Genomic DNA, 27,319 nt, shown 5'->3' on the forward strand with positions numbered 1-27,319 from the left:
TAATGATTTAATTAATTATTTACGATAAAAATAATTATTTGTAAAGAGAATATAATTATTTTAACTGAAAATAACTATTTTTTAAATAAATAATTAACTGATAATAAATAAGCTGTTTTGAAGTAGTAATTATGATATATGACAGTTTTGACATATATTAATTTTATATTATTTATTGTCCTTTTAATCAAAATTATTATCTCATGATGATATAATATAATATTAAATAATTACCCACCGTGGATCTCTGTGACCTAGCTATGACAAGATCAAGACGTAGATGATCATCAAGTCGATCAGACCCATGATATTCAGAATTTCCACGGAGGTCCACGATTGTCGTGGATTTGATGACTCAGAGCAAATAGTACTAGTTGTAGCTCACAGAGATCAAAGAAAGTCAAGACTGTCTTGGGTATAAACAGTCAAACTCACACCAGTCTGCGTCAAGATCAGCTATATATTATATATGACTTCTTTGGGTATGATTGGTAATTTCTAAATTATTCATATCAATTCATGAACTATTGTTTACGTGATAAAGTGTCATATACAATGTCATCACGTCAGTTTGTGTCATAAATAATGTGTCAAATATATATATATATATAATAATTAATTTTTGTTATTTTATTTTTTTATGTTTTAAATTTTTTTTAAAATTTTTTTAGGTTTATTCTTCGTAAACTAATTGAATTCTTCTACTCATTATCCATATATCAAACATTTGATAAAAAAAAAAAGAAAAAAAAAACATGGTGTATGGAAATGATGAATAAAATTTTTCATATAAATATATATATATATAACTTAATCTTATCTTTTTTCACGACAAAAGAGTTCTTTTATTTAAAGTCACGTGAGATAACCATAAAAAAGAGATATTGAACTATATTGGGAGACGGATCGATAGTGTTTAATAAAATGAATTTACTATGTATCAGCGATGATTCATTTTCACACCACACACTTATAGCTTTTTATAAAATGTAGAGACGCTTTTCATAGGGTATATGGATATTTTTTATAAAGTGTATAGTGTAGAATGGTGAATAGTGACTGCTCTCAATATTTTCTTTTAATAAAATGAAGCACTTCCGGGATATTATTCTCTCCATAAGTAAGGTGGATTAGTGAATATTGATTGTGAAAATTAGGACCACTGGTGACCAAACTGCAAACCGCATGCAGTTGGAATTGGAGATCTCAGATCATTAGAAATTAATTTCGACCTCAAGCGTATACTTATATTTCATATTTGAGAGAGCAACGTCAACGGATCATCCTCAAACATTAGGACTTAAGTGCGTGTCGAATGACGTGATGATCATATGATAAGTACATTGTCGTTTATTATAAGAGATCGATCGACATGCAACATGATGCATGCGACATATATGCATGACGGCAATTGCTGTGAGTATGTGGGCCGGCATTGCCATGTTCATAACAGTACTACAATGCGCGCGGAATTAGTTAAGGGAATTAACATCCATTGCGGCGAAGATCAAAGCTGTCATTAATTTTCTCACGCCAATCTTTTAAAAATGTAATGTTTTTGTGTGAAAAGACGATCTACTTGCCGCGTGGCATGTATACATAAATATATATATATATATATAAATAATAAGCTGCTAATATTAAAAAATAATATATTATATTTTTAAGTTTTGAATAACCATCCGCTTAGAACAAAGTTGTAAAAGGAGTCATAAAAAAAAATGATATCAAAATAAGCTTTTCTTTCATTATTAGGTTGTTCAAAAGGATATTATATAATAATATACAATAATATTCTCACAGAATAACTCAGTTTATATATAGGTCGATAAGTAGGAAGCTTGTACCGTTCCTCATATGCATATATAGTACTCCTAAAACACGATCGACCAGGCTGTGTACTTGAGCTATCCATTTCATGCCTAGAGGCTGATCAAGCACGTATTAAATTATTAATGCTATATATATATATGCACGTACACAAACACATATGAGTTGCAGAGTTACGTTACTGGCCGGAAGTGTGAAAAAAGAACTTTAGAGTTTAGATCCATCGATTGCCACAAATTCTTGATTTGAAGTAGTCTTTATGCTGATCTCTTCCATGATAGCCGCATTTTGGGTTGTTGGTAGTACCTTATTGCTCTCTGACATGGTTTGGTCACCTTGATCCTTGCTTTTGCCCCATAAAACCAGATACAGGCCAACAACAATGACGACCGCTCCAATAACCCTAATAATAGTTCAGTTACCTGTGTAAGTCCATAGTCGATATACATAGAATATTTTCTCTCTACTTTCGTAATCGTTTCCCTAATATATCATATAAGTTAATTAACCAAATCATTAATTGGTAAAAATCGCTTGCACTTTTTCTGTGGGCACTGGAAGAGATCAGATCATTGCGCACCTTCCCAAGTATAACGTTTCGGATAGAATGAAGGATCCCATAATTGCAACTAGAATCATGGTTAGGGGACTAAAAGCAGTCACAAAAACAGGTCCTCTTTCCTTCATTATCACTGCTTGAATGTAATAAGCAAATCCTGAACATACCACGCCCTGCATAAAAACTTCCCTTATCATGAGTAAGGCTAGTCCAAGAGCCAGCTGCCAACATTTCATAAGCATTGCAAGTAGGAAAAGACATCTAAAGTTCAAAGAAAAAGCAAAAAAAGTAAATAAATTTAGATCTCCTCACACTGTATACACAAGCTAAGAGCTTAACATTCAAGTGAATTGACCAGGCCGAGGGGTTGCCCCATTCCATTACAAGGGCCAGTATACTACCTTCCAGAGAGCCCATCAAGCATATCAAAGCTGTCAAGGAAAGCTCTGCAGGATATGATTTCAGGGTAATTGCCTACAAAAGCAACAATTGCATCTTACTATACGGGCATCTACTTGTAAGTTAAAATTCATGTTGATCGGGAAATCTTACTTGAAGAATGATGAAACCAGACCAGCAGACACAGCCTGATATAATCATGAGAGCACCTTTGATGGGATCTTGCTTGTTTACAGAACTTGTAGATGTTTCATGAGCATTTCCCAGATTTGTCCAGGGCAAATTCAACATAGTTCCTTTAAACAGAGTCATAAACATTGCCCCTCCAACTGTCACTATAGTCCCCATCACCTTTGCCTGGCTATGCAGTCTCTTAATATACACTTTCTCAAGCCTGCAAAAGCATTCAAATTTAAGCAGCCCGTATTTAATATACAATGTATGGTTGCAAGCTGTATTGATGCATGTGTAAGGAACTAAAGAGAGTTACGTACCCACAAACCCAAGCCATTAAAAATGCAAAGGCAGGAAGAACATTGCACATAGCAGATGTAAAAGTTGCTGTAGTATACTTCATCCCGGTATAGAACAAGTTCTGGTCTATTACAGGTCTGAAAAGGGGAAAACGAAAGCTTAATTGAGATCCGGCCACCAGAACAAATGATGCTACGTGATATTAATAACAAGATAATTGTTTGGAGTTTAAGGCCCAAGGCTGCATGTTGCTCAATGGTCAAGATTCTTACTCCAATAAGCCGAGCAACACAATCTTAGCAAAGAGAGAGAAGGTCAACTTTGTCCTTACTTTCCTGTACGTAATAAGTAGTTGATCGATGTGATTAGTATCTTCTTTTTTTAATCGCGTTCAACGTATAACTTTTTGAGCAAAGAATTGACATACATATAAACAATAAGAAGGGAAGAGAGAGAGAGACCTGTCCAAGACAATAGCGAAAGGAGCAACGACGACAGTGGCAACGGCGTGCCGGTAAACTACCAATACATGTGGGCTCATTCCCCGGTTTAAAGCAAACTTGGAAATAATGGACAGCCCTGCATAGCCAAATTGCAGCAGAATTGCAGCCAGAAAAGGCTTCACTTTGTTACGCAATTGAGAAATGGACTCCATAGACATTTTGCAAGTAATTCTATTACATGTAATGTAAAGAACTTCTGAGCAAAATGAAGTAGAAAGCTAACCTTATATACACTCTCTCTTTCTCTCTCTCTCTTTCGTTCTTATATATCATAATAAATGAAATCAATCTCAATACGCTTTGCTTTTCGAATCCAACTAAAATACCACCTGTCAAAGAAAAAACTCACTTCACCACAACCTCAAAACCAGCAATCATTTCCTCTTAAATTATGAAGCACTATCATTGCTGACTAAGGGAGGGGAGAGCCAGTGCACCACGTAACATGTCCATGCTGATAATGTGGTGGATTGGTGGGTCGTTAAATTAATTGTATTGCATCAAAATGAGCTTAATTGAGAAGATTTTGTTGTGTTATATTCTTTAGGGAAAACCCATCGTTTGTGTGTGCACGACTCTGGTGAACAACACCCTGCAAAACACCTCAAAATTTAATTTAGCTTAATAGAAATGAGTTTCTCACACCAAGCGTCAGTATATATGTTTCTTTTCAAAACACTATTTTGCAAATTAATATCCCTCCTTGCACCTCAAATGAGATAGTTTGGTCGCACAAAACTAAATAATTATCTCTTCTCATCTTATCATTACATTTTTTTTCAAATTCTCATACAAAATATGGTAAATAATTCAACTTTTTCAAATCATAAAACAAAATTAAGATTAAAAACTTATATTATAATAATATTTTATCCAACTTTCAATAAAAAATATCATCTGAACTGTGTAATTAAACAAAAAATGTGTAACCAAACGAAGCAGCCGTTTAAATTACATCCTTTAATTATTTAGCTGTGCGAAACTGGAAATTAAGCACGCACATACCCACCTATTAACATGAAAAGAATTTGATATTTTAACTGAGAGGTAGAGTCCACTCAGAATTCGAAAAAGGCTAACACCATAACATTAAATAATTAATCATCATTTACTCTACAACTTAAGCCAATGAGAAATGATGAATTTTAATCATAAATTAGATTTCCTAGTAAGAACATTAACAAGAGGAGTAAATGCTAAAAGTACATTCTTATCGAGGGTATAAAATCACTATTTGTCCTAAGAATTTAATGTGATAGAAACATGTAGATTTAATTATTTGTATTATATTCTTAATACTCTCCCTCTTGTGTGGGTTAAACTGAAATATTTAATTAAATATATAATAGGGTGTAGAGTCAAGATTCGAGTTCAGGACTTCTACTCTAATACCATATTAAATCACAGTACTTGTTACAAAAGATTAAACTGATACGAGAGAAATAATTAGATTAATTCGGACACGTGATCAGTTGGATGCATGGAGACAAAGTTGGCAGTCACAATCGACAGAATAATGCAAAGGAAGTCTGTATAAATTAGAGCATCTAATATATACAAGTCATATAGGTTAAATAACCATACTCAAATTATGAAGATCGGCAGTTGAAAATTCTCATCTCAAATTCAAGATTCTCATCTTATCATTACAATTTTCTCAAATCGATCTCCATATAAAATATAATAAATAATTCAACTTTTCTTAACTTTTTCAAATCTCAAAACAATAATCATATTAAAATATAATATTTTAATATTTCATCTTGAAATTCAAAATTCTCTATTACCAAACCTAACCATGTACTTAATTTCTACTACTTGTAGTACATTGTTCAAGGCCGAAAAAAAAGGAAAATTCTTCTTATCATCCTCACACTTCACACACTATATTTATTTTAAATTTTTTATTATTTTTTCTATAATAAATATGTAATGTGTAGATGATAAATATAATAATTTAATTATTTTAATAAGAATAAAATGAAATAAAAAATAAAAAAAAAATAAAAAATATTATTTTAATATATAAAGTGTGTGGTGTGGGATGATGTGTAGCATTTCCCGAAAAAAAAAAAGGATTTTCCCGGAGGCAAACCAGCTCCAATTTTTCTTTTTCCTGTTTACAACATGATAAATTACTAATCCGTACTACGAGTAAATTTTTTCAGGTAATTAATAATTCCATAGTGCATGCGTTGAAAAATGGCCCGCTAGCCACAAGATCGAATCGATAAGCATTCTTAGAAACTGTAAGTATACGTCGCAGATCGATGTCGGTTTTTTTTTTTTTCTTTTTTTGTGGGTAGTGACGATGTTCTAATTGATTTTCTCAGCAAATGGCTGTCGCCCATTGAAATCCGTAATAATATCTTATTAAGAATTTAAGGTAATGGAGAGTCATGTACTGGGTTTAAATATTAATCCCACTAATTCTGACGAACAATTACTTTCTTCTTTACTCATAAAAAAATTATGTAACGGGGAGATCATCAAGATCGATCATTTGATCCTTGACAAAATCCAAATTTACTTGTGATGAGCTTGTGCGTATAAAAGTGCTTGCATTATAAATGAGTGGCCCTAAATTAAAGCTGAGGGAGACGGACGGTTGTAGTTGAATTGACTAATTTTGCTGAATGTTAATGCAGTCCGACTCATATCTAAACGAGGGTACATAGGTTGACGTGGTTCGCATTTATACTTTTCTTTTCTTTTCTTTTTTCGGTACCAAAGCACAATAATTAGGGAAAACCATGCAAGTTTAGATGGGAGCAACCTTGAGCCATGCATCGTGTGTGTATAGAGAGAGAGGGGAAATTATAAAAACCGTGTCTCTTCCCCGTTGTTTAAAGAGGAAAAAGGAAACTCTTTGGGACCTTTTAGCTTTTGTGCTTGTTACATGATCAAGTCCGCTCTTACAAATAGCGGCGCATTTTTATGTTAATTATTATTACATCTTGGGCACATTGATTTCATATTAAATAATTAAAAAATAGAAATATTTTAGTATAAATTGCATAAAAATAAATCTACAAAATGATATGACTTGATGTGTTACGTTAAATTATAAATTTTTTTTTTTTTAAGTAGATAATAAATCACATGAAACTGTGTCAATTTGTGGTTTTATTTTTACGTAATTTTCATATATGTAGCACTTCTTTTAAAAAATTATTTGATACTTTTCACTTATATACCAACTATTTGATATTATATTAAGAAATAATGAAAAACATTAAAATTAAAATGACCATAAATAATATTTTAGCCTTGAAAGCCCGCCAGAAGGATTCCATAAAGAGATCGAAGGTCAAATGAAATTAGGAACCAAAAGCTCGTTGATTATACTTATGCAATCTGGGGGAGATGAATAGTCTTACGTACGTTGCATGGGATAACTGGTGCAGGCTTGATGTCCTTGAGAGTTTGTCGTCTTGGGCGGAATTAAAATCTCTTCTCACACCCTTCTTGTGTAGCAAAATCTGAAGATTCAAATGTCATGATTTGGTAAAATCTTGTGGTACTTCGGTACTCAAAAGTGCTTTTTTATGTACGCATTTGAACATGTCAGATTCAAACGTTCGGTTAAAAACATGAAGGAAGAAGATAACTGTCTCCATTGCTAATTATCAGAGTAGCATATTTGCTGAATTTCACTATGTATTGCTATTGTATTTCACGTGTTTATATACACAGCTTTCCAAGGGAATATGGAATCAAAATGGAATAAAAAGGCAGATACAAGAATTGTAGAGAATAACATAAAAGTTTTCTACAGTTCTTCTAGAACATGCTTAGTGTTATCATCTATGTTAATACGCCCCCTCAAGTCCAAGGGAGTATCAAAGACATTGAGACTTGACCGAAATTTGACAAATTTATCAGCAACTAGTGGTTTTGTAAGGGCATCCACAAGTTGGTCTTTGGAACTGATGAAGGAAACAACAAGTGTCTTGGTTGCGACTCAATCTCTTACAAAATGAATGTCAAGATCCAAGTGCTTGGTTTGAGAGTGATAGACTGGATTGATAGCTAAGTAAGTGGCTCCAATATTATCACACCATAAAATTGGAGCTTGAGAAAGTGGAAGGCCTAATTCACATATCACATTTTGAAGCCAAATAAGCTCTGCTGCAGAGGTGGCAACCGACTTGTACTCTACCTCTGTGCTTGAACTTGCGACTGTTCTTTACTTTTTAGAGCTTCAGGAAATCAAGTGTGTACCAAGAAAAATACAGAAACCCCCAATTGAACGGCAATCATCAGGGCATCCCGCCCAATTGGCATCAAAATATGCTTGTAGAAAGGGAGACTTAGATAAAAAATGAAAGCCATAATTGATTGTGCCTTTGAGATACCATAATATCCTTTTCACAACACTCCAATGTGGGAGCTTTGGGGAGTGCATGAATTGGTACACCTTGTTGACAAATAATGATATATCGGGCCTTGTGAGTGAAAGGTACTGGAGCGCACCTACACTGCTTCTAAACAATGTTACATCCTCAAAATCAAGGGAGTCAAACTTAGAGAGTTTGAGCGAGGCTGCCATGGGTGAGGTCATGGATTTCGCATGCAGCATGTTGCTACAAGTGAGTAAGTCTTTGATGTACTTTCTCTGAGAGAGCAAAAGACCATCTCGTGTATAGTTTATTTCCAATCCGAGAAAGTAAGATAAAGGACCTAAGTCCTTGACTGGAAAAGCTTTACTCAAATCACAAATGAGCATGTCAATGGCAGATGTTTAGAGCATCCACATTAGTTTATGCATATGCATATGCAAAATCACATCTTTTGGAGATCCAATTTGCCATACAAGCAAAACTTCCACATTAGTTTATGCAAATTTGAGACAAAATAATAATAAAATATTATTATTTTTTTATTTTTTTTGCTTTTTTTTAATAAGGTTTGATTTTCAAATATCTAAAATATTTGAGTAAAATATTTTTTGATGAGTGAATGAGTAAAATATATAGTAAAATATGTAAAGGTAAAATATGTAGAAAGAGAGTGGAAGGAGAGAAAAAGAATGAATAAAATATGTTTTGGAGAATAAATAGTAGATCTTCAAATATGTAAAGGTACTATTCATAGTTATGCAAATATTTAAAGATGCATAATCCAATGTAGATGAATTTAGGCTCATATTATGTAAATATGACTTTACATATGCATATGCATAGACCAATGTGGATGCTCTAAGTGAGGATGTTATGACAATGTCATCAACATAAATGAGCAGATAAATTCACAGATCACCATTTAATAAAATAAATAGAGATGGATAAGCTTTGGAGGCTACGAAACCATACCCTAGAAGCCATGAGCTTAGTTGGGCAAACCACGCCCGTGGTGCCTGTTTGTGGCCATAAATAGCTTTTGGTAGTTTGCACACATAGTTGGGATAAACTGGACCAATGAGTCCTTGCAGTTGCTGCATGTAAACTGTGTCAGATAAAGAGCCGTGGAGGAAGGCATTTTGAATGTCTATTTGTCGCAAGGGCCACCCATGAGAGACTGTTATGGGGATTATTAACCGGATGGTGGGTACTTTTACCACAGGGCTGAAAGTGTCGTGACAATCGATTCCAAACTGCTGATGATAGCCTTTAGCTACCAGTTGTGTCTTCTGACGATCAATGGAGCCATTGGCAAGAAATTTCGTTCGGTAGATCCACCTACAACCTAGAATGTTAGAAGCACCATAAGGTGGAACTAGAGTCCACGTTTGATTCTATATGAGGGCTTTATATTCTTGATTCATGGCAACACACCATTCAAGTATTTTTTAGGCAACCGAAAAAATGGATGGGGTTTCTGGGATGGTGGTAGTGACGGTGAGACATTGCCGAGTTAGATAGGGCATAGTGCCATCTGTACAAACAAAGGGATGGGAAGAATTTTTTTGAGCTTGAGTTATGATAGGTGATCGTGGTGGAACTAGAATGGTGGGAGAAGAAGAAGTATTTGAAAAAGAAGCAATCAAATGGGAAGATGCAGGGGATCGGGAGGAAGGAGACGGGTTATTTGGGGAAGAAGAAGTAGAAATATATGGGCCTAGGCCTGGGCCTGGGCCTAGGCCGAGGATGGAATGAGGGAAGATAAGTAAGTGGGCCTCAGAGTTGTGATATCTCGGGACACATAAAGCCTGTTTGTAGCACAATCCAGGCATTTGTAGCCTTTATGAGAAGAGCTATAGCCCAAAAAAAGACAAGATGTGGGCCGAAACTGAAGTTTATGGTTGTTGTATGGATGTAAATTAGACCAACACTCACGGCCAAAGACTTTTTAGAAATTTGTAATCTAGAATTTTGTTGAAGACAAGTTCATGAGGTGATTTATTTTTCAAGGTTGGAGATGGAAGAAGATTAATTAAATATACTGATGTCTCAAATGCTTCAGGCCAAAAAGAGAAAGGGAGAGAAGCATGGGATAGAAGTGCAAGCCTAGTCTCAACAATATGTCTATGCTTTCGTTCGACAAGCCCATTTGTTGATGGGTGTGAGGACACGAGAAGCGATGAGTGATGCCCAATTTTTGACAAAATGGAGTGAGTGGTTTAAATTCACCACCACCATCGGTTTGTAAAACAATTAATTTTTTATTGAATAAGTGCTCAAGATATGGTAAGAAATTAAGAAAAATATTATAGACATCAGATTTAAATTTTAGAAGGAAGAACCAAGTGTATCTAGTAAATTGATCAGCAAAAGATAAATAGTATTTAAAACCATTGGAAGAAACATAAGGAGCTGGGCCCCATAGATCTGCACAAAGTAATTCTAAAGGCTGAGTAGCCCGGGCCCAATTGTTGTGAAAGGGTAGCCGATGACTTTTGGCCAAGAGACATTTTGAGCATTGGAAGGTGTTTTCTATGGGGAGAACTGACAAACGATTGTAATGCAAAACACAAGAAACTAAAGTGAAGGAAGGATGGCCGAAACGACGGTGCCACTAAGTCATGGAGGTCCTCTTGCCGACATGTTAAAGGTGATGAAGACGAAGCCGACGTAGAGGAAAAATGATAGAGACCATTACAGGTAGGACCTGTGAGGACTAGTATTCCCATCAATTTGTCCTTCATAGCAAAATGGAAAGCATGAAATTCAAAATAGCAACCATTGTCAGTATAAAATTTACAAACGGAAACGAGATTTTTGGTGATCAAGGGAACATGGAGTAAATTACGAAGAGTAAAGGAGGAAGAAGAATAGGAAGGGGAAAGAGAGGAGTCACCAATGTTCTGTATAGGTAGAGCCAAACCATCGCCTACTCGGATTTGCTCACCACCATGGTAGGGTTTTAAGGAGAGGTTGAGATTATTCAAGTTATTTGTGATGTGGTGAGTTGCCCCTGAATTTGGTTTAGAAAAAGCATTTGAGGTTGTGAGGTTTGCGGAAAGAGAAGTTGAGGCTTCATAATGGTAAGAGTGGTCAAAACGATGATAGAATTGTAATGCAACATGTCCAGATTTTTGGCATACTTGACAGTGAGGCCTGGAGGGTAGGTTTTGTGATTGGTTATGGTGCAAAGATGCAAGGTGAGTGCTGCAACCTCCTCATGGGAAATTGTTTGTGCGACCTCTGCCATTGCGACCATGCTGGCCTCCTTGCATGAAGCCTCTACCATGCTAATCACGGCTTCCAGTGGTAGTGAAGTGAGCTGAGGGCTCAACTTGATTGAAAAAGTTCCGTGCAATATGGGCAATACGATTTTCATGTACAAGCAGCTATTGAAACAATTCATGTGAAAAGATAGGCTCAGCACGTGTGGTGATAGAAGTTATAAAGGATTTATAACCTGAGCCAAGGCCAATAAGTAAATAGGTAACAAAATCTTGATCGGGTAAGGCATTACCAAATGCTGCTAAAATGTTAGTTAGAACATGAACCTTGCCAAAGTATTATGTAATGATTTTGTCTTCACGAGATAAATTCACAAGTTGAAATTTTACCAGAAATTACTTTGCATGTGAGAGAGATGTGAACATGAAGCTAGATAAAGCCATAAGTCACGAGACATAAAGGTGAGAGGACATGTCCCACAACGGATTTTGAAAGGGGGGAGAATAAAATGCTAAGAACGAGTTGATCCGTTCGTTTCCATGAAGAGAAATTTGGGTTAAGGGTTGGAGTAGTTGTTTCGGTAGACAAGAACTGTGGTAGGCAAGAAAAAGAACCATTGACACACTTGTAAAGGTCTTGACCCTTCGGGTAGGTGCATATTTGTACCTTCTATACAAGGTAATTATTTGTGATTAACGTTGTGGAAACAATGTTGGAGAAGGACGAAGCAAGAAAAGGGTTGGGAGGGGGAATCCGAAAAAGAGCCATGGAAACAAAACGAAAGGCTCTTGATACCATATCAGAGTAGCATATTTGCTAAATTTCACAATGTATTGCTATTGTATTTCACGTATTTATATACACAGCTTTACAAGAGAATATGGAATCAAAATGGAAGAAAAAGGCGGTTACAAGAATTGTAGAGAATAACAGAAAAGTTTTCTACGGTTCTTCTAGAACATACTTAGTGTTTTCATATATGCTAATACTCATAACTATGCCTTGTGAATTTTAGAAGACATTCACAGAAGCATTAGCAAAAGAAAACCGATATATTACCACATCAATCAGAATAATGCCAATACAAAACCTCCGATTAATAGATAAACAAAAAAATGCGTCACCAAATTCTTCATTATTCCTTTGAAAAAACAAAAGAAAAACAAAAGAAAAAATCTCAGTAGCACGAGTTTATTCAAGAAGCAGTTCTACTTGTGTGAAATAGCCTCATTCCCAGCCCCTTCTTAGAGTAGAGGTGCATATGTAGATATTTATCTGTAATTTTCTTCTCAAGAAAACAAGCTTGAAAAAGACTTAAAAAGGGTAGTTTATTGGTTCTTGTTGCAGGGTTTTCTGCACAAGCTCAGTTTGTTCCTTCACGTGAACCTGATAGAAACCAGTGGCTGTGGCAGCAGATGGAGCACGGCCAACGTACTTGATGTCCTCCATAGATCCTCTGCCCAATGCTTTCATGGCAGTGCAAAGGCGGGGTGCAATGTAACTGTATGCACCCATGTTCATTGGCTCTTCCTGGGACCAAACAATTTCGGCATCTAGCAGAATCAAATAAGAATAAGTCAGCCTCATAATGTCAACAGAACTTAAAAAGTACAAAACCAACCAAATCCTTTCTCCCATGACTCAGCAACTCAAAAGTGCTCTGCTCAGGAGGCACCCTCTTTCAGGTTTGCACCTACTCAAATTCACCAATATTCTAGGAATATATACATAATCCTTGGTATTTTTATGGTTCAAAAGATTAGTAGGATCATTAATTAGTCAAGTATCATCCCAGATTACCCACATATATCCATATTCATCGATGGTGAAAAGAAAGAATTTTAGTTTTGGAATGTGATAAAGAAAACCAAAGCTTACATTCTAAGAGTGACATATCGCTAGTAAATCAAGCAGGGGAGTTATTTAGATACTCCTCATAAAGCATAATTGGGTTTTTTCCTAGTTGTAAGTTTCAGATACATACTTGGATATCGCTTCAGCTCCCGCTGGATGAGGTCATATGGGAAGGGACAAAGCTGTTCCACCCGACATATTGCAACGTCCTTACCACCCACCTTTTTCCGCTCTTCATCAAGCTCATAATAAACCTGCAGATAAACGAATTTGCAATAAGGTTTAGCATCCAACAGGAGAAGAAAAATCTGTATTAATTGAAAACAAAAATCAGAAAATATAACCATCAGGTAAAATATATACGAAATCCCAAAGTAGAATAGTCAAAAGGACCAGCATATTTAATTAAAAATATTAAAAAGAGGAAAAAAGACAGCAGCAGTAAGAAGTGTGACCTTTCCAGAGCAAAGAACCAGACGTCTAATACCCTCCTCAAGATCAGAGTGATCATTCTGGTCCTTTATAAGGCGTTTAAATCTAGTCCCCTGTTTGTCAAAACCAGGGTGGCCTTGGACATCATCAAACTCGGACAAATTAGATTTGCAGTCCTTGTGACGAAGCAAGTTTTTAGGAGCCATTGATACGAGAGGTTTACGAAATTCCCTGTGTATCTAGGCAATGAAACAGAAAATTGTGAAAAAATAAAATGTAAAGATTTGAGGTAATATATAGTCCCATTAGTAATCATATAATGTAAAGATGTAAAGTAGTTATATTCAAATTAGTTGCACTCACTTGACGCCGCAAGACATGGAAGTAATTAGCAGGAGTTGTGACATTAACGACCTGCATATTGCATTCCTGAATTTGTGTCCGAAGAGTTGGATCCATCTCGGGAATAACGTAAGGATTGTCATCACTCATCTGCCATAAGATTTATGAGTAGAAATAAACTTGGGAACTAGCAGGTAAATATTGACTTTAATAAATCATGGAGATCTAAGTAGGGGAAGGGACACAAGGAAGGAGGGGGGAGGGAATGAACCATGTAAAATAAAAAGGTATTCCTCAACTGATACAGAGAATCTGCAGCAGGTGTAGGATCAAGGATCATTTGAAATAGAAACTGATAACAAATTCAAACTACATTCTAACTTCTTTCAGTGATCATCATACTTGATTTGAGCACCCACCAAGACCTGAGAAGTATGCTGGAAATAACTGACTTTAGGTAAGGCTGAGATTAACTAGAGTGTGAAGAAATACCTTTGGCGATAACATATGTTTGCTTACAAAAGCAACAATAAATCCAATGCAGGTGTACATTAAATAAAAAAGTTGAAAAAGATTAATCATCATGTGTCAGTTACCAATCAAAAAAATTATCATCATGCATCAAATAATGAACCCTCAAGTTCAAGTTGATTTTTCTTCCAACGAGTATAATTAGCTAATAGGACCTAAAACTTCCTTCATTGTAGCTAAATGCACAATCTACTTCCAACTACATCACAATAACAGACTAATATAGGAACAAACAAATTTTCCTTCATATTCTAAGGAAGAGATAAATTATGATGTGAATTTGTTAGTGGGAGAGTACCTGAAGAAAACGCTCCAACCGTGCACTAGAATGTTCAGGACCCTGGCCATCATAACCATGGGGAAGCAGCAAAACAAGCCCAGTTTGCCGTAGCCACTTAGACTCCCCACTGCTCAAAAACTGATCAAAAATAACTTGAGCCCCATTCGAAAAATCACCAAACTGAGCTTCCCAGATTACCAATGAATTTGGATTTTCCATGGAGTAACCCAACTCAAATCCAAGAACACCAAACTCCGAAAGAGAACTGCACACAGCACATTGCTCTTGTAAGATAAAAATTATTAAGGCGCCAATTCAGCAAGAAGTACTTAGTGAACTAGAAGTTATAAGAATTATCTAGCAATATTTTTAATTTTAGGCTGACAGTTAGCTGTTTTGTAGTATGAAAATTTGGGAAACAAGAAGTTGATAGCGTCTCATGGACTATAGATATGTAAAATGTCTATCAGCATTACTTATAAAACAAAATCTCTATCAGCATAGAAGTGCACAAGGGAAAAATCCCACATCACTAAATGGTTCAAAAGGTGCTATCTAAGGAATTATATAATCTAATTTTATCAGTTTGTTTCCAACATATAAGATAGTAAACTGTGGATGAAATAAGTCGACACCATCTCTTAGACTAAGAATCAAATGACTATGAGGGTTATTATATTCCTAATGTGGGCCTAGGCATAAATTACCGTCATTAAAGCAACTATCTCACATCATCGTCGTATATTTTGTACATTATTCTTTGTTCTGACAAGGACAAAAAAAACTGCATCAGCACCATGAAGCAAAAATCAAACAGCATCATGATCACACAAAATATGGACAAGCATTCATACACAAGGTAAGTGACCCAAGGTGCATGCTGGAAATTGGAATAACCATATATCAGGTTTTCATGGCCTGTAACAAAAGCTACTAGACACGATAAATAAAATTGCAAGAGCAGTCAGTTCTTAACAGTAGAAAGAAAGCAGTAGAACGATCGCATACTGTGTTATTAATCATTTTCAAAGAATTGCATCATATCACCATAACGCTGATTCACAGTAGTTGCAGGCAGCAAACAAAAATGAAAATAAAAATATCGATAGAAACGAATACTAATATTGTTATGAATTACTTGACAGAGGAAAGTTACCACATAATACCTGTTGCTAACAGTAAACATCTCCTCATTTTGGTTCATGACTACATGGTCTAGAGGGCAATACTGCTCCCCTGTTTCCTGATCATGAAGTACCGCATGGCGATGACTAAATGTACCTCTTTCAACATCCTGGCCGCTTAATCGAACATGGTTACCTTCTACTAGAAGAGTAGCAAAAGCAAGTGCTTCTGAAAGTGCCCAGTCAATGCCTTCACCTGTTTCAATCATTTGAGCGCGTTGATCGTACACCTTTTTCACTGCCCTGTGAGGCTTAAAGTTTTCTGGAAAGTGAGTGATTGCTTTGCCAACATTCTTCAAAATGTCTGGTTTTACCCTGTATATCAGCAAAGAAATCTCATCATATATATACACATTGATTCAGACATAATACATCATACATATGAAGTCAGAGAGCCAACTATAAACAGAATTTGACCAAAAGGACACAGACATACCCAGTGTTCCGAACACGTGAAAGCTGTTCGGGTGATTTGAACCCAGACCAATGTGATGAAAGCCAGTCCCTTCTTTTTGGAACATAATCTTTGCTAGCCAAGAATTCTTCATTGAGGATTTTATTGACCTTCTCATTTATCAGATCAATGTCTTCCTTTGTCACCTGGCCAGATTCTAAAAGTTTGTTTTGATAGATCGCAAGAGCTGATGGATGATTCCGGATAACCTGGTAGCACCCAATTGAGAAATCTCAGCAGGTTAGTTGATTAAAATGAAGAGCATCAGTGCAAGCAATTTTGAGAATAAAAACGGGAAAGTCGAAAGAAAATATTGATCAAGTTTCAGTATGATTGTACTCAAATCAAACAAGAATAACCAACAACCCCAAGGGGGAACCTCAAGTAGCAAGCTGGGCCTTGATGAGGACCTTGCATTGTGTCTAGAGTTTAAAACCCCACTTGCACAATAATTCCTTGGTGCCACCAAGGCATGGCCCGATAATTATGCAATATGTGAGGGACAGGAGTATTGTAGGTGCCCAGGGGAAGAATTGGGGGAAATAGCCCCAGATTCCCTTCTGGGGAAAAAATAAAAAGTACCAAACTTTAGAGAGCTGAAGAGAAAGGGCTAACCTTGTACATTTTAGGCTGGGTAAAGGATGGTTCATCAATCTCATTGTGCCCAAAACGACGATAGCAAACTAAGTCAACCACAACATCTGAATGGAAAGTCTGGCGCCACTCAGCTGCAAGCTCACAAACATGAGCAACTGCCTCCATGTCATCACCATTTACATGGAAAATTGGGGCATTCAGGGCTTTGGCAACGTCAGTGCAATACCGTGAAGATCTGCCTGCCTCGGGATCAGTTGTGAAGGCAACTTGATTGTTCACCACTATGTGTATGGTACCACCAGTAGTGTAATTCGGAAGAGCACTAAGATGCAGAGTTTCATAAACTACACCTTGTCCCGCAAAGCTACCATCTCCATGAATCAAAACACCCATATTCTTGATCCTGTCTGCATCATTTGAGTAATATTGTTTTGCTCTAGTTTTTCCAACAACAACTGGGTCCACCGCTTCCAAGTGACTCGGATTTGCAACCAAAGACAAATGTATCCTCTTTCCTCCTCTAGTTGGTCTATCATAAGATGTTCCTAGGTGATACTTGACATCACCAGTTCCTGTATAAAGTCCAACTTCATCCACAGGCTTTGTGCCACCACTAAATTCACTGAATATCTGACGCAGAGGCTTCCTAACCACATTACCCAATACATTCAATCTTCCTCTGTGAGGCATTCCAATAACTATGCTCTCAACCCCAAGATCTGCTGCCCTATCAAACATCTCCTTCATGCCCGGAATCAGAGTCTCCCCACCTTCAAGCCCAAACCTCTTTGCTGTAGTCCACTTAGTAGCCAAAAAGTTCTCAAACTGTGTACTCCATATAAGCCTATCAAGAATCACCTCGCGACGCTGCCTATTGTATTGCATCGGTGTTGGGGTTTCAATCTTTTCTCTTAACCAATTACATTGATCACGGTCCGCAATGTGCATGTACTCGTACCCAATGCTCCCACAGTAAGCCTGCTCAAGTCGGGTCAGTATGGATCTAAGGGTCTGCACAGGCCGGTTTTCAGACAAAAACCCAGACATCTTCCACACACCCAAAAAGAATTCTCTATCAAGATCAGCTTCGCCAAACCCATAAAGAGCTGGGTCCAATTCTTCGGGGATTTCTTGTTCTTCCAAACCCAAAGGATCCAACTTGGCTTTCATGTGGCCATTAACTTGGTAAGCCCTCACAAGCAACAGCAATCGCATACTCTCTTGAATTGTTTGGCCTGAAATTCCAGGGGATGTGGCTGCTTGACCCACGAAGTTTCTAAAAAAATTGTCCCAAGACTCATCAACACTATCGGGGTCAGCTTCCCAAGCCCTTTGCAGCTCCTCTAAGTAGACACTGCTTGTCCCATCTAGGAAGCTGTCAGTTAGCCTAGAGAGGGGAACAGGACGAGGGACAGGAGCAACTTGTGCCTTTGATCTGAAGACTGTGGTGTGAAAATAGCGATTCTGTGATTGAAGGATTCGTGTTCTCGTTGCATATGATCCACCCTGAGATAGCGTTCTCCTAACGGCAAGCTTTGCCACACCGGAACCAGCTCTAAACCAACCCATCACTATCAATCCGGACTACCCACACAAACAGTGGCGAGCAAGTTTCTCACCCCTCAATCACGAACATATAAATTTTCTCCAGCAGAAAAAAAACCCTAATTAACAAATATAAATGAAATAAAATAAGTAATGAAATTAGAGCTTAAAATATTCTCAACTTCCGGTAAGCAAGAATACGCAAAAGCCTACTAATAAGAAAAAGCCGCCTCATAAAAGATTCTTCCAGAAAAGCGATATCATTATAATTAAACGAATTAGCACAATTAAAACTTAATTCTTGAAATCGGACACCAAATATATATGAATGTAGAACCCAACTAAAAATGAAAGCCGACAGTAAATCGAAAATCCATTAGCTATTCAATATGAAAATACCCAGAGACCAAAATCACTAGCAGAAACGAAAATGAGATCACATAACACATCATAGTAAATGAAGAAATAACTGACCGATATGCGACAAAAAAATCCCATACTCGGTTTGATTGCCAAAAGAAAAATAAAAGGACGTATAAAAAAACCTAAAAATTTTAGCAATATCCCATGAGATAGAGAAACTGCATACTGGAAAAAAGTCCGAAAGAAGGAATTTCTCCGGGTGAAGTTTCGGCTAATACGAGACGGAAGCGATAAGCTAGAGGGAGAGACAGAGCTTGTTTGAATGGAGAATGAATACCTAGAGAGAGGCAGAGGAACCCTACTCGCTGCGAAGCGACGGTGAAGACTATTGTCTCAGCCCGACGTGGTGGCTCTAATCTTGATGACTGACCTCCCAATTTTTTATTTTATTTTTTTGTTGAGCTATGTCCTCCCAGATATTCTCAAACCTAATAATTGTTATTACAGCATTGCATTCCTTTTCTACTGCTTTTTCTCTTTTTCTTTTTCCTTCTTCATTTTTGAACCTTCTATATTGGTGGCCGGTGGGCTTACTTTTGACTTTGAAACAATGCCTTGACTCGGGCCTAAACCCAACCTCTTTTTTTTTTTCAGATCATAAAGACATAAACCAAACAGAAGAAGTTTAAAAATGAGGTAGCTTCGGTTAAGATTTTTTTTCCTTATTTTATTCTTCAATGCTTCAATAATTCCGTTCACCAAATTTCAAATTTATATATATATATATATATTATAAAAAATTTATATATTTGTTTTTAGAAAAAAAATAGATAAACTGTAATTTTTTTTATACGAGTAGAAAGTTTCGAATTCAAATTTTTTATTTAGAGAATTTAAAAATATTGGAGTTGTACTTTACAATGGTGGTCTATTTTTATTGCATTATTATCTGACCGTTTTATCAGTTTATGGCCATGAGCTTTTTGTTAATACAGTATTTTTTTTTTTTTTTAACAATTATTCTTTAAAAAAAAATTTGGAAAGTTTAGGACAGAAATTACAGGTTCCATAACTTGACCTCCTTGAATACCTTCCGCACCAGATACGGCCGGGCTAGATTGGATCTTGATTGGACCAATCAACGAGTTTGAATTGTATTATTATTATTATTATTATTTCCACGTGTTATTTAATCATGTTTGACCTAAAGTTGGGGCCTTAATTTTTACTGGTCAAATAAAAGCAAGTCATTAGCATCAGCTATACATGATCCACTTCTACAGCCATGAATGAATGATACAGCCTAGTCTATGACATAACCTGCTTTTGCTTGGAAAGAAAGCTAAGTCTACGAATTTCATTCCCATATTCAGGAACCAGGACCGTTCGATTTTTAAAAAGTTGGAGAGGCTTGGATTACACTGACATATATGTTTCCAATAATATTTTACTTGTCTTTTATATGATGTTTAGGTGCCGTTTTAATATTAAGTTAATATGAGACGAATTAAAATGAAAGTTGTAATTTAACCTTCATAAAAACCTCGGCATTTGTGACAAAGCCCTTAGTGGCTGCTCCATTATGAACCTCTTGCTGCACCCATGAGTCTCCAAGTGCTAGAAAATTTGAACAACACTCCAGTGTGAATGACGCTCTAGGGGAGACAAACTCGAAGTCATTGAGGTGAATGATTTGGCCATAAGGGCTTGATATGAGGCTACCATCAATTACAAAGACCTAGGGAATAAAAAAGGGAAATAAAATTGTATTTAGATTCTACTTATCCTCACCAGAGGGATGTTCACTACATATAATAACAAAAAATGATGGATGCAACTGGCCTGGGGAATTGACAAGGCATCGTGTCCGATGTGGCATTATTAGAAATGATGTTGTTTTTTATTGTTATCAAACCCAAGCGTAGAGGCATGCATCCCACTCCCACCCCCATCCCCACGAGCCTTTGTTTGAGACTTCTCCGTCAACAACCCCCATCCGCCATGGTTGCCAAGACAACGAGTTATTATTGTTGATAGCTTAGCTGAGTTGGCTTGGCTATGAACTCAGCAAGGGAAATGGTTACACTTGGGGGAAGGGGGGTGCTGCGTTTGGGTTTTCTTGCAGGAGCTTGCCTCCGCTTAAATCTGTCTAAAAACCTTGACAATTGGGACCCAAAGATGACAGCCACCACTGATGGCCTATCAATTTGCTCGCAAACAATCGATGAGAACTGAGCAGAGTGAAAAGTGAAAAAACACACCACAACAATTTTTGCCATATTAAGTTATAGATTTTGCTGTGTTTGGTTTTTTAGAAAGTCGCAAGGCAAAAAAAATGACATTTTCAAATTTTTTTTCTTATTTGTTAGAACATACAAAAATTATTTCCACTCACCGAGTTTGATACAAATGTTTCTTTTTTGTTCAGTTGGCTCCCTCTTTATGTGTGTTTCTAGGATGGAGAAACAAAACACCTTTCACTTTTTGGAGAGAGAGAGAGAGAGAGAGATGAGGGGAGAGTGAGAGAAGCAGATATGGGAAATCAATTAATTGATGGAGTATATATAAATAGAAGGTTGATTAGACTTCATTGATTTTCTGGGACACTCATCTCTAGTAACGCTGCTCTACCATTCTGTTCTATGTTCACACAATGTCTTTCAGATAACTCCTTTTTTTTAAATTAATATATTAACTAACGTGACTAGCCGATTTTTCACGGCTGTACCTAGTAATTTTGTATAATAACTAACCCTAACTAACTTATGGGTTAAAGGCCAACACCTAAAACAAAAGTAAAATGACATAAGCCTAACATATCTATCAAAGTAGGATGTGGGTCATAGCCCAATCGACAATAACATGCAAATGAAAGAGATGGCTACAGGCCGACACTTAACACATGGATTGAGCCCAATTACTAAACTCTTAATACCTAACCCTAGCCCACTATGACTGCCCCTACTGTTACTGTTACTATTACAGACGTGACACTCAACCTTTGGAAATTTGTTTGCAAATGTTGATGTGGTAAAAGTCAGGAACTGCCTATATCCGTATTCAAAATGCCGAGGAACACAAAAGTTACAAGTGACTGTGTATTACGTATATTCCACAATTGCTAACATTTTCCTTTTCTTTTTTTGCTTATTAGGAGGTAAGCAGTAAATGAATAGGAAGAAAATGTTAAAAAATATAAATGAAAAATGGTGCTTCAAAGCATATGCCAAGAAGATCCTCTACCCCCACTCTCCCTACACCTACAAAAAGGGAACTAAACAGGCCCAGGTTTTCACTACTTTTTCCACGACTTCATAATCTCTGTCCTCCATCGTGCCCCTCCACTCTGATAACCCACTCTCTCATTGATCCTTATCGAGATTCAATGGGTTTGAAGACTTGCAGCAGCAGCAGCAGCCTTGACGAAGAGGAGGACAATCAAGAGAGCGATCCTCAAAGTTAGGTTGGTGAGGATGTGAACTTGCACCTCCGAGGTTGAGGGCAACTTACAAATCTTTGGCAATGTTGTGTCTAACCCATTCGGAATGATTGCTCAAGCTGTCTTTAAGATGAGAACGTCGATCCTTCTAAATTTGGGTTTATTCACTATTGGATTCTTGGCTTCTTTTCTTACCTCGCCGAAATCTGTTCTGCTTGTTTTTCCACTTTGTTTCTAGTTTTTTTTTTTTTTTTTTTTTTTTCAAACAAAAATGAAAGTTTTTGTTTAAACATTATCAATAAAATGAAAGTTTTATTGATGCGAATGAAGTAGGTTATCTTCAACTTGTCTAAACATTATCAATTTATCGTGACTTCTTTTCCCTCTTCGATTTTACTTCGCATATCATACCTGCGAAGAACGATACGTAAGCACATATCATCTTTTTCCTTTTCCCTTTTTTATTTTTTTAACTTAAGATCAGATACTATAGAACCTATACTTTAGAGCAAATGAACGAGCCAAGCCAAAACTCGGGTGACTTCCTTGCACACTCACTCTTTCCGTCCCCCTTCAATGTCACCTTGCCTCTGTCCAAAAGCAGCGACGTGGAGATCCAGATCACAATCGTACAAAGTACAACCAACCAGCAAAGAGAAAAAAAAATTACTTCACATACTTCCCCAACGAAAAGCCATATTCTTATGTTGAATTCCTGTCCTGGTTGACATCTCACATGAAAGGGATTCGTTTCAAAACCCTTTTGCATGGCTAAGAATATATTGAACAAGTTGAGCCAACATTAACTTAATCATATACCATCTACCAAAACTGGGCTGAAAAGTGTAAATCGCATTTTATTTGCACGGCCGAAAGGTACAATCTCTTCCAACCGCACAAACTTTATAACATCCTCGCCGGTTTGCATATATTAGCCGTCTCTTTAAAGAGCATTCTTAACAACACATCATACACGTCCCAGAGGTATATACTCTCGTAATGGATTATGGGAATTACCAACATACAGATTCTTCAATGATTAAAACTTAAAAATGAATAGCATAACCTAGCTGGAATGGTCATCAAACATGGAAAATCTTTCATACCACACTCTCATCCCAAGATGATGGAGTGACAGCCTATCAATCTTTGAACTTCTTTGAAAAAACAAAAGTCAATCCAAGGATGATCAAATTGTCTTATTTTGTATCATAAAGTGAAAGTGAGATGGGAGTGTGGCATGCAGCATTAATCAATGATCATTAAACATACAGCCTTAGATAAAGCAAACCAGTAGTTTTACGATAGGGGTCAACACAAAATCAAAGTTATTGTCTTCCTTCCATTAATGTGGATACACAACAGCTACCCAAAAAGAAAAGGCGTCAATCAAATGAAACATAAGAGCTACCCTATAATTTTTAAAGAAAAAAGTTTGAAATACAGCATATAACTCTTCAAGCAGAAAAATTCGGATCATTTCGAGCAAAACTCAGCCTAGTAAAAGAAACCAAGTACTTTACCACCAACATTCTTTCTCCTAGCCTCTTCATGATCCATGATACCAGCAGAAGTTGTCAACACAATATAACCAAACTGAAAGTTTTGAAAGTATTAAAAGGTCAGAAAAATAAAGTGTGCATAATACAGAAGAATAAATTAATGGTGCGTTTCAAATCAATGCTGAAACCTGAAGGAAAGACCAGATATTTATTTCTATTTGATAGGTGTACAAACAGTCGAAAACAAACAAGAATATTTGACCTTCGTCTGAAGATTTATTATTTTTTTATCAGTAATCGTCTGAAGATTATAGTCACCTTACAATTGAAAGTGTGCATAATACAGAAGAATAAATTAATGGTGCGTTTCAAATCAATGCTAAAACCTGAAGGAAAGACCAGATATTTATTTCTATTTGATAGGTGTACAAACAGTAGAAAACAACCAAGAATATTTGACCTTGGTCTGAAGATTTATTATTCTTTTATCAGTAATTGTCTGAAGATTATAGTCACCTTACAATTGAAAAGCTCGGCCTTTAAAACAAAACACCATCCAACTGACATTGGAATTTAACTACTAGTACAAACATATTAGGACACACTCAACTAGTAACTTAGCAGTAACAACAAGATTATAGAAGTTTTTCAAAAGCATATTTACAAGAAGCTGCCGAAGCTAACCTGTCTAGAGGGGAGCAACCTTGCAGTCCAGCCTTCAATCTCTTTGACGCCTACATCAAAACGAGGACTAATAACGCCACATTTGTTTAGCCTTCCATTCAGTTCGACAACAATTTTACCAGACCTGTGGTCGTCAACATACTCAAACTCTCCAATGTAACCTACATGGCAACGTAAAGAAACCATATGTAATAATTTCTTAAAATGTTCGAGTCCCAAAAAAAAAAAATCAAAGCAGCTTTATATGTTTTATACCATGCTTCTGCATAACAAGGAGGAATTTGATGATCACTTTTGAGGATGGCCTGATCATGACCTGGCGCTTCCCACGTTTCTCAGCATTGTACATGCTCTTAAGAGCATCATTCAAAACACTAACTCGCACCATTGTTGCTGCTAGGTATTGGAATGATACAACAAAGCTTTAGCAAGCATCCATATATGGTACAAGATTGAAGATGATCAAAAAATAGTTGAAATTTCCTTCAATAATTCTCCACTATATTTTTTGTAAGGTGAAAATAAGAATTTTCTTCACCATTTAGCCAATTTGACAAACAAGTCATGCTACCAATTGATCTTACAGTTTTTTTACACCCCTTCCTTTCGGTGGGTTGAGCCATGAAATCTCATTCTAACTCGTTAAACAACAATGTAGTTGCACAACAACTTTCAAATGTTCCTAAAAGAAACATAAACAGACTAGCAAACTTATACTAGCAACAAACAATGGCAAACTGTCTGAAGTTACAAAGAAACCGTTCCCAAACCAATAATTCACAGTCCAAATCTGGTGGCTTAACAAATGCATTGAAGCAAATGGGCCAATCTTTTACATCATGTCGCGCATCATATACATGAAGTAATCCTTTTCAGGAAATTTATCCAAAAAATGCAAAATCACTCATAAGTCTTTTTTTTTTTTTTTTATATAGGTAAAACCACTCATATAATCCTTTTGTTGAGCACGAATTGAGAACGAAAAAAATAGATCATAACTTTCATATTTTTCTTTCACCAGCTCGCTGAGCTAGTTGTGGTCTAATCCACCAAGCAGAAAGCCAATTTTAGATTGAAACTCTAATGTTCTTTCCGATTACCCAACATTTTTCTAACAACCAAACAAGCCAAAATCTCAACCAAAAGCACGGATAACTAAAAGCAAAAACCCGATAACAAGACACAAGCACCTAGCACGAAAAGGAAACAAAAACACGCGTTACATACATATATATATGTATATTTATATAAACAGAGTTCCATTATATCGAACCAAAAAACTGGAACAAAGATCCTAAAGCGCATCAAAATGAAAGAAATTACGTATTTGTTTTAGTTTGGTTCTTGCATACCGTATAGGAAGCAAAGAGTTGCTCAGCGGAGGCGCCTCCAAGACCAGAGAGCTTTAGGGTTTCTTAGCTGCCTCGAGGGAGATCATGAGTTGAGAACCGCCGACCTATATTCGGTTTGGAAAAGTGCTATAAATTACTAAATTGCCCCTATAAATATCGCTCTGGATATTTGGGCCTATTCTTTGTGCCCGGTTCAACTCTTTGAACTGAGCCGAATCCTCGATTTCCATAAATGGGCTAAAAAACCGCAGTGCTAATCAAATCAGTCAAGTTCAGGGGTTTCTACAATGAGTAATAATACATTTATATTATGTGTAATTTGGATAGCGAGATTAGATCATATAAGTTTAGATAAAAGTTAAAAATTAAATAAAATATTATTATAATATTATTTTTAATATTGTTATTTTTTTAAAATTTAAAAAATTAAATTATTTATTATATTTTATATAAAAATTTAGAAAAGTTATAATAATGAGATGAAATGAAATCGTTTATTTATTCAAACTAAGCCTTACAACTCTTTTTAATTTACAATTTTGATACAACTATGTGTTAAATTGAGGATATTTATGTAAAATGGTGTTATTTTTATAAATTGTTTTACAAAAATATCTCTCATTTAAAACATAATTGTAAAAAAATAACTGTAAGTGTATCATTTAAAACACATGCATGCATGAGACGAGGATTCCATGATCAACTTCATAGAGATAGTACAATCCTAAATCGACAAACGTCTAATTTGACCTCATAAATTTCAATCTGGTCAACTACTACGCATGATCATGTTTGAGATTCTCTTTTCAACATCCATTTTAATATTGACAATTTTCTTAAAAACAAAAAAGTTATGGCCGGGTTCAAGTGATCATCTTCATATATAAACACATGAAATTAATATAATTAAATATGTGATCACTTGTACCCATTATATAATATTCATATCCATCAAGTTAGTATTATTATGTCATGATCGATCGATAAGATTGATATCAGTTTATGGCTCAAACTTGTGATCGTGAGGAAAAACATGTCATGATGCCCCGCACCGATTTCACTTTGCGAGCTCTTCGCATGCATGCATGATATTCATTAGGCTCGATCTGGAATAGTTTTCTAACTAGTAAGGATACTACTCATAAAGTCATGTAAAGAGTACCAATTAATTAACCTTTGATCTGAACATTGATTTAGTCTTGACCCAAAAAAAAAAAAGGGGGATTTCATCATCAACTTCATTCGCAGATATAGATAATACAAACCCTAACTGATAAAAATCTTGATCGATGATCATTTGACCTCTTAAATTACAATTTGGTCAACCATGCTTGGTCAATGTTGGAATTCTAATTAATTTTTCAACACCCACATCCGATTCGCGGATTCTTTCCTTCAGAGCAAAGCTGGGATCGAGTACTTGGCTT

General features: G+C 36.1%; 3 protein-coding genes across 5 annotated transcripts; all 3 read right to left on the reverse strand.

Annotated features, from left to right (window-relative positions):
- Nucleotides 1-1,725: 1,725 nt before the first annotated feature.
- Nucleotides 1,726-3,965, reverse strand: LOC122301382 (WAT1-related protein At2g39510-like). The gene is made up of 7 exons (XM_043112678.1): nucleotides 3,724-3,965; nucleotides 3,535-3,597; nucleotides 3,283-3,399; nucleotides 2,942-3,182; nucleotides 2,702-2,863; nucleotides 2,411-2,562; nucleotides 1,726-2,233 (listed from the first exon to the last, which is right to left on the reverse strand). The coding sequence occupies exons 1-7, from the start codon at nucleotides 3,921-3,923 to the stop codon at nucleotides 2,038-2,040; spliced, it is 1,131 nt and encodes a 376-aa protein (XP_042968612.1). The 5' UTR covers nucleotides 3,924-3,965; the 3' UTR covers nucleotides 1,726-2,037.
- An 8,401-nt stretch (nucleotides 3,966-12,366) lies between these two features.
- LOC122301383 (2-oxoglutarate dehydrogenase, mitochondrial) lies at nucleotides 12,367-19,435 on the reverse strand. 2 transcript variants are annotated; one of them, XM_043112679.1, is made up of 9 exons: nucleotides 19,253-19,435; nucleotides 17,026-18,671; nucleotides 16,393-16,619; nucleotides 15,939-16,271; nucleotides 14,791-15,037; nucleotides 13,983-14,111; nucleotides 13,643-13,858; nucleotides 13,318-13,441; nucleotides 12,367-12,886 (listed from the first exon to the last, which is right to left on the reverse strand). In XM_043112679.1, the coding sequence occupies exons 2-9, from the start codon at nucleotides 18,574-18,576 to the stop codon at nucleotides 12,648-12,650; spliced, it is 3,066 nt and encodes a 1,021-aa protein (XP_042968613.1). In that variant the 5' UTR covers nucleotides 18,577-18,671; nucleotides 19,253-19,435; the 3' UTR covers nucleotides 12,367-12,647. The 2 variants fall into 2 exon arrangements, with proteins under 2 accessions (XP_042968613.1, XP_042968614.1); XM_043112680.1 differs by having other exon boundaries at nucleotides 19,142-19,435.
- Nucleotides 19,436-23,635: 4,200 nt separating this feature from the next.
- Nucleotides 23,636-26,049, reverse strand: LOC122301384 (40S ribosomal protein S15a-1). Of its 2 annotated transcripts, none has more exons than XM_043112681.1 (4): nucleotides 25,893-26,049; nucleotides 24,796-24,933; nucleotides 24,541-24,701; nucleotides 23,636-23,950 (listed from the first exon to the last, which is right to left on the reverse strand). In XM_043112681.1, exons 2-4 carry the CDS (start codon nucleotides 24,926-24,928, stop codon nucleotides 23,852-23,854), a joined length of 393 nt encoding a protein of 130 aa, XP_042968615.1. In that variant the 5' UTR covers nucleotides 24,929-24,933; nucleotides 25,893-26,049; the 3' UTR covers nucleotides 23,636-23,851. The 2 variants fall into 2 exon arrangements, with proteins under 2 accessions (XP_042968615.1, XP_042968617.1); XM_043112683.1 differs by having other exon boundaries at nucleotides 24,796-24,936; nucleotides 25,893-26,044.
- Nucleotides 26,050-27,319: the final 1,270 nt, after the last annotated feature.

Source organism: Carya illinoinensis, chromosome 2 (assembly GCF_018687715.1).
Source record: "Carya illinoinensis cultivar Pawnee chromosome 2, C.illinoinensisPawnee_v1, whole genome shotgun sequence".
In the NCBI taxonomy this organism is placed as follows: domain Eukaryota; kingdom Viridiplantae; phylum Streptophyta; class Magnoliopsida; order Fagales; family Juglandaceae; genus Carya; species Carya illinoinensis.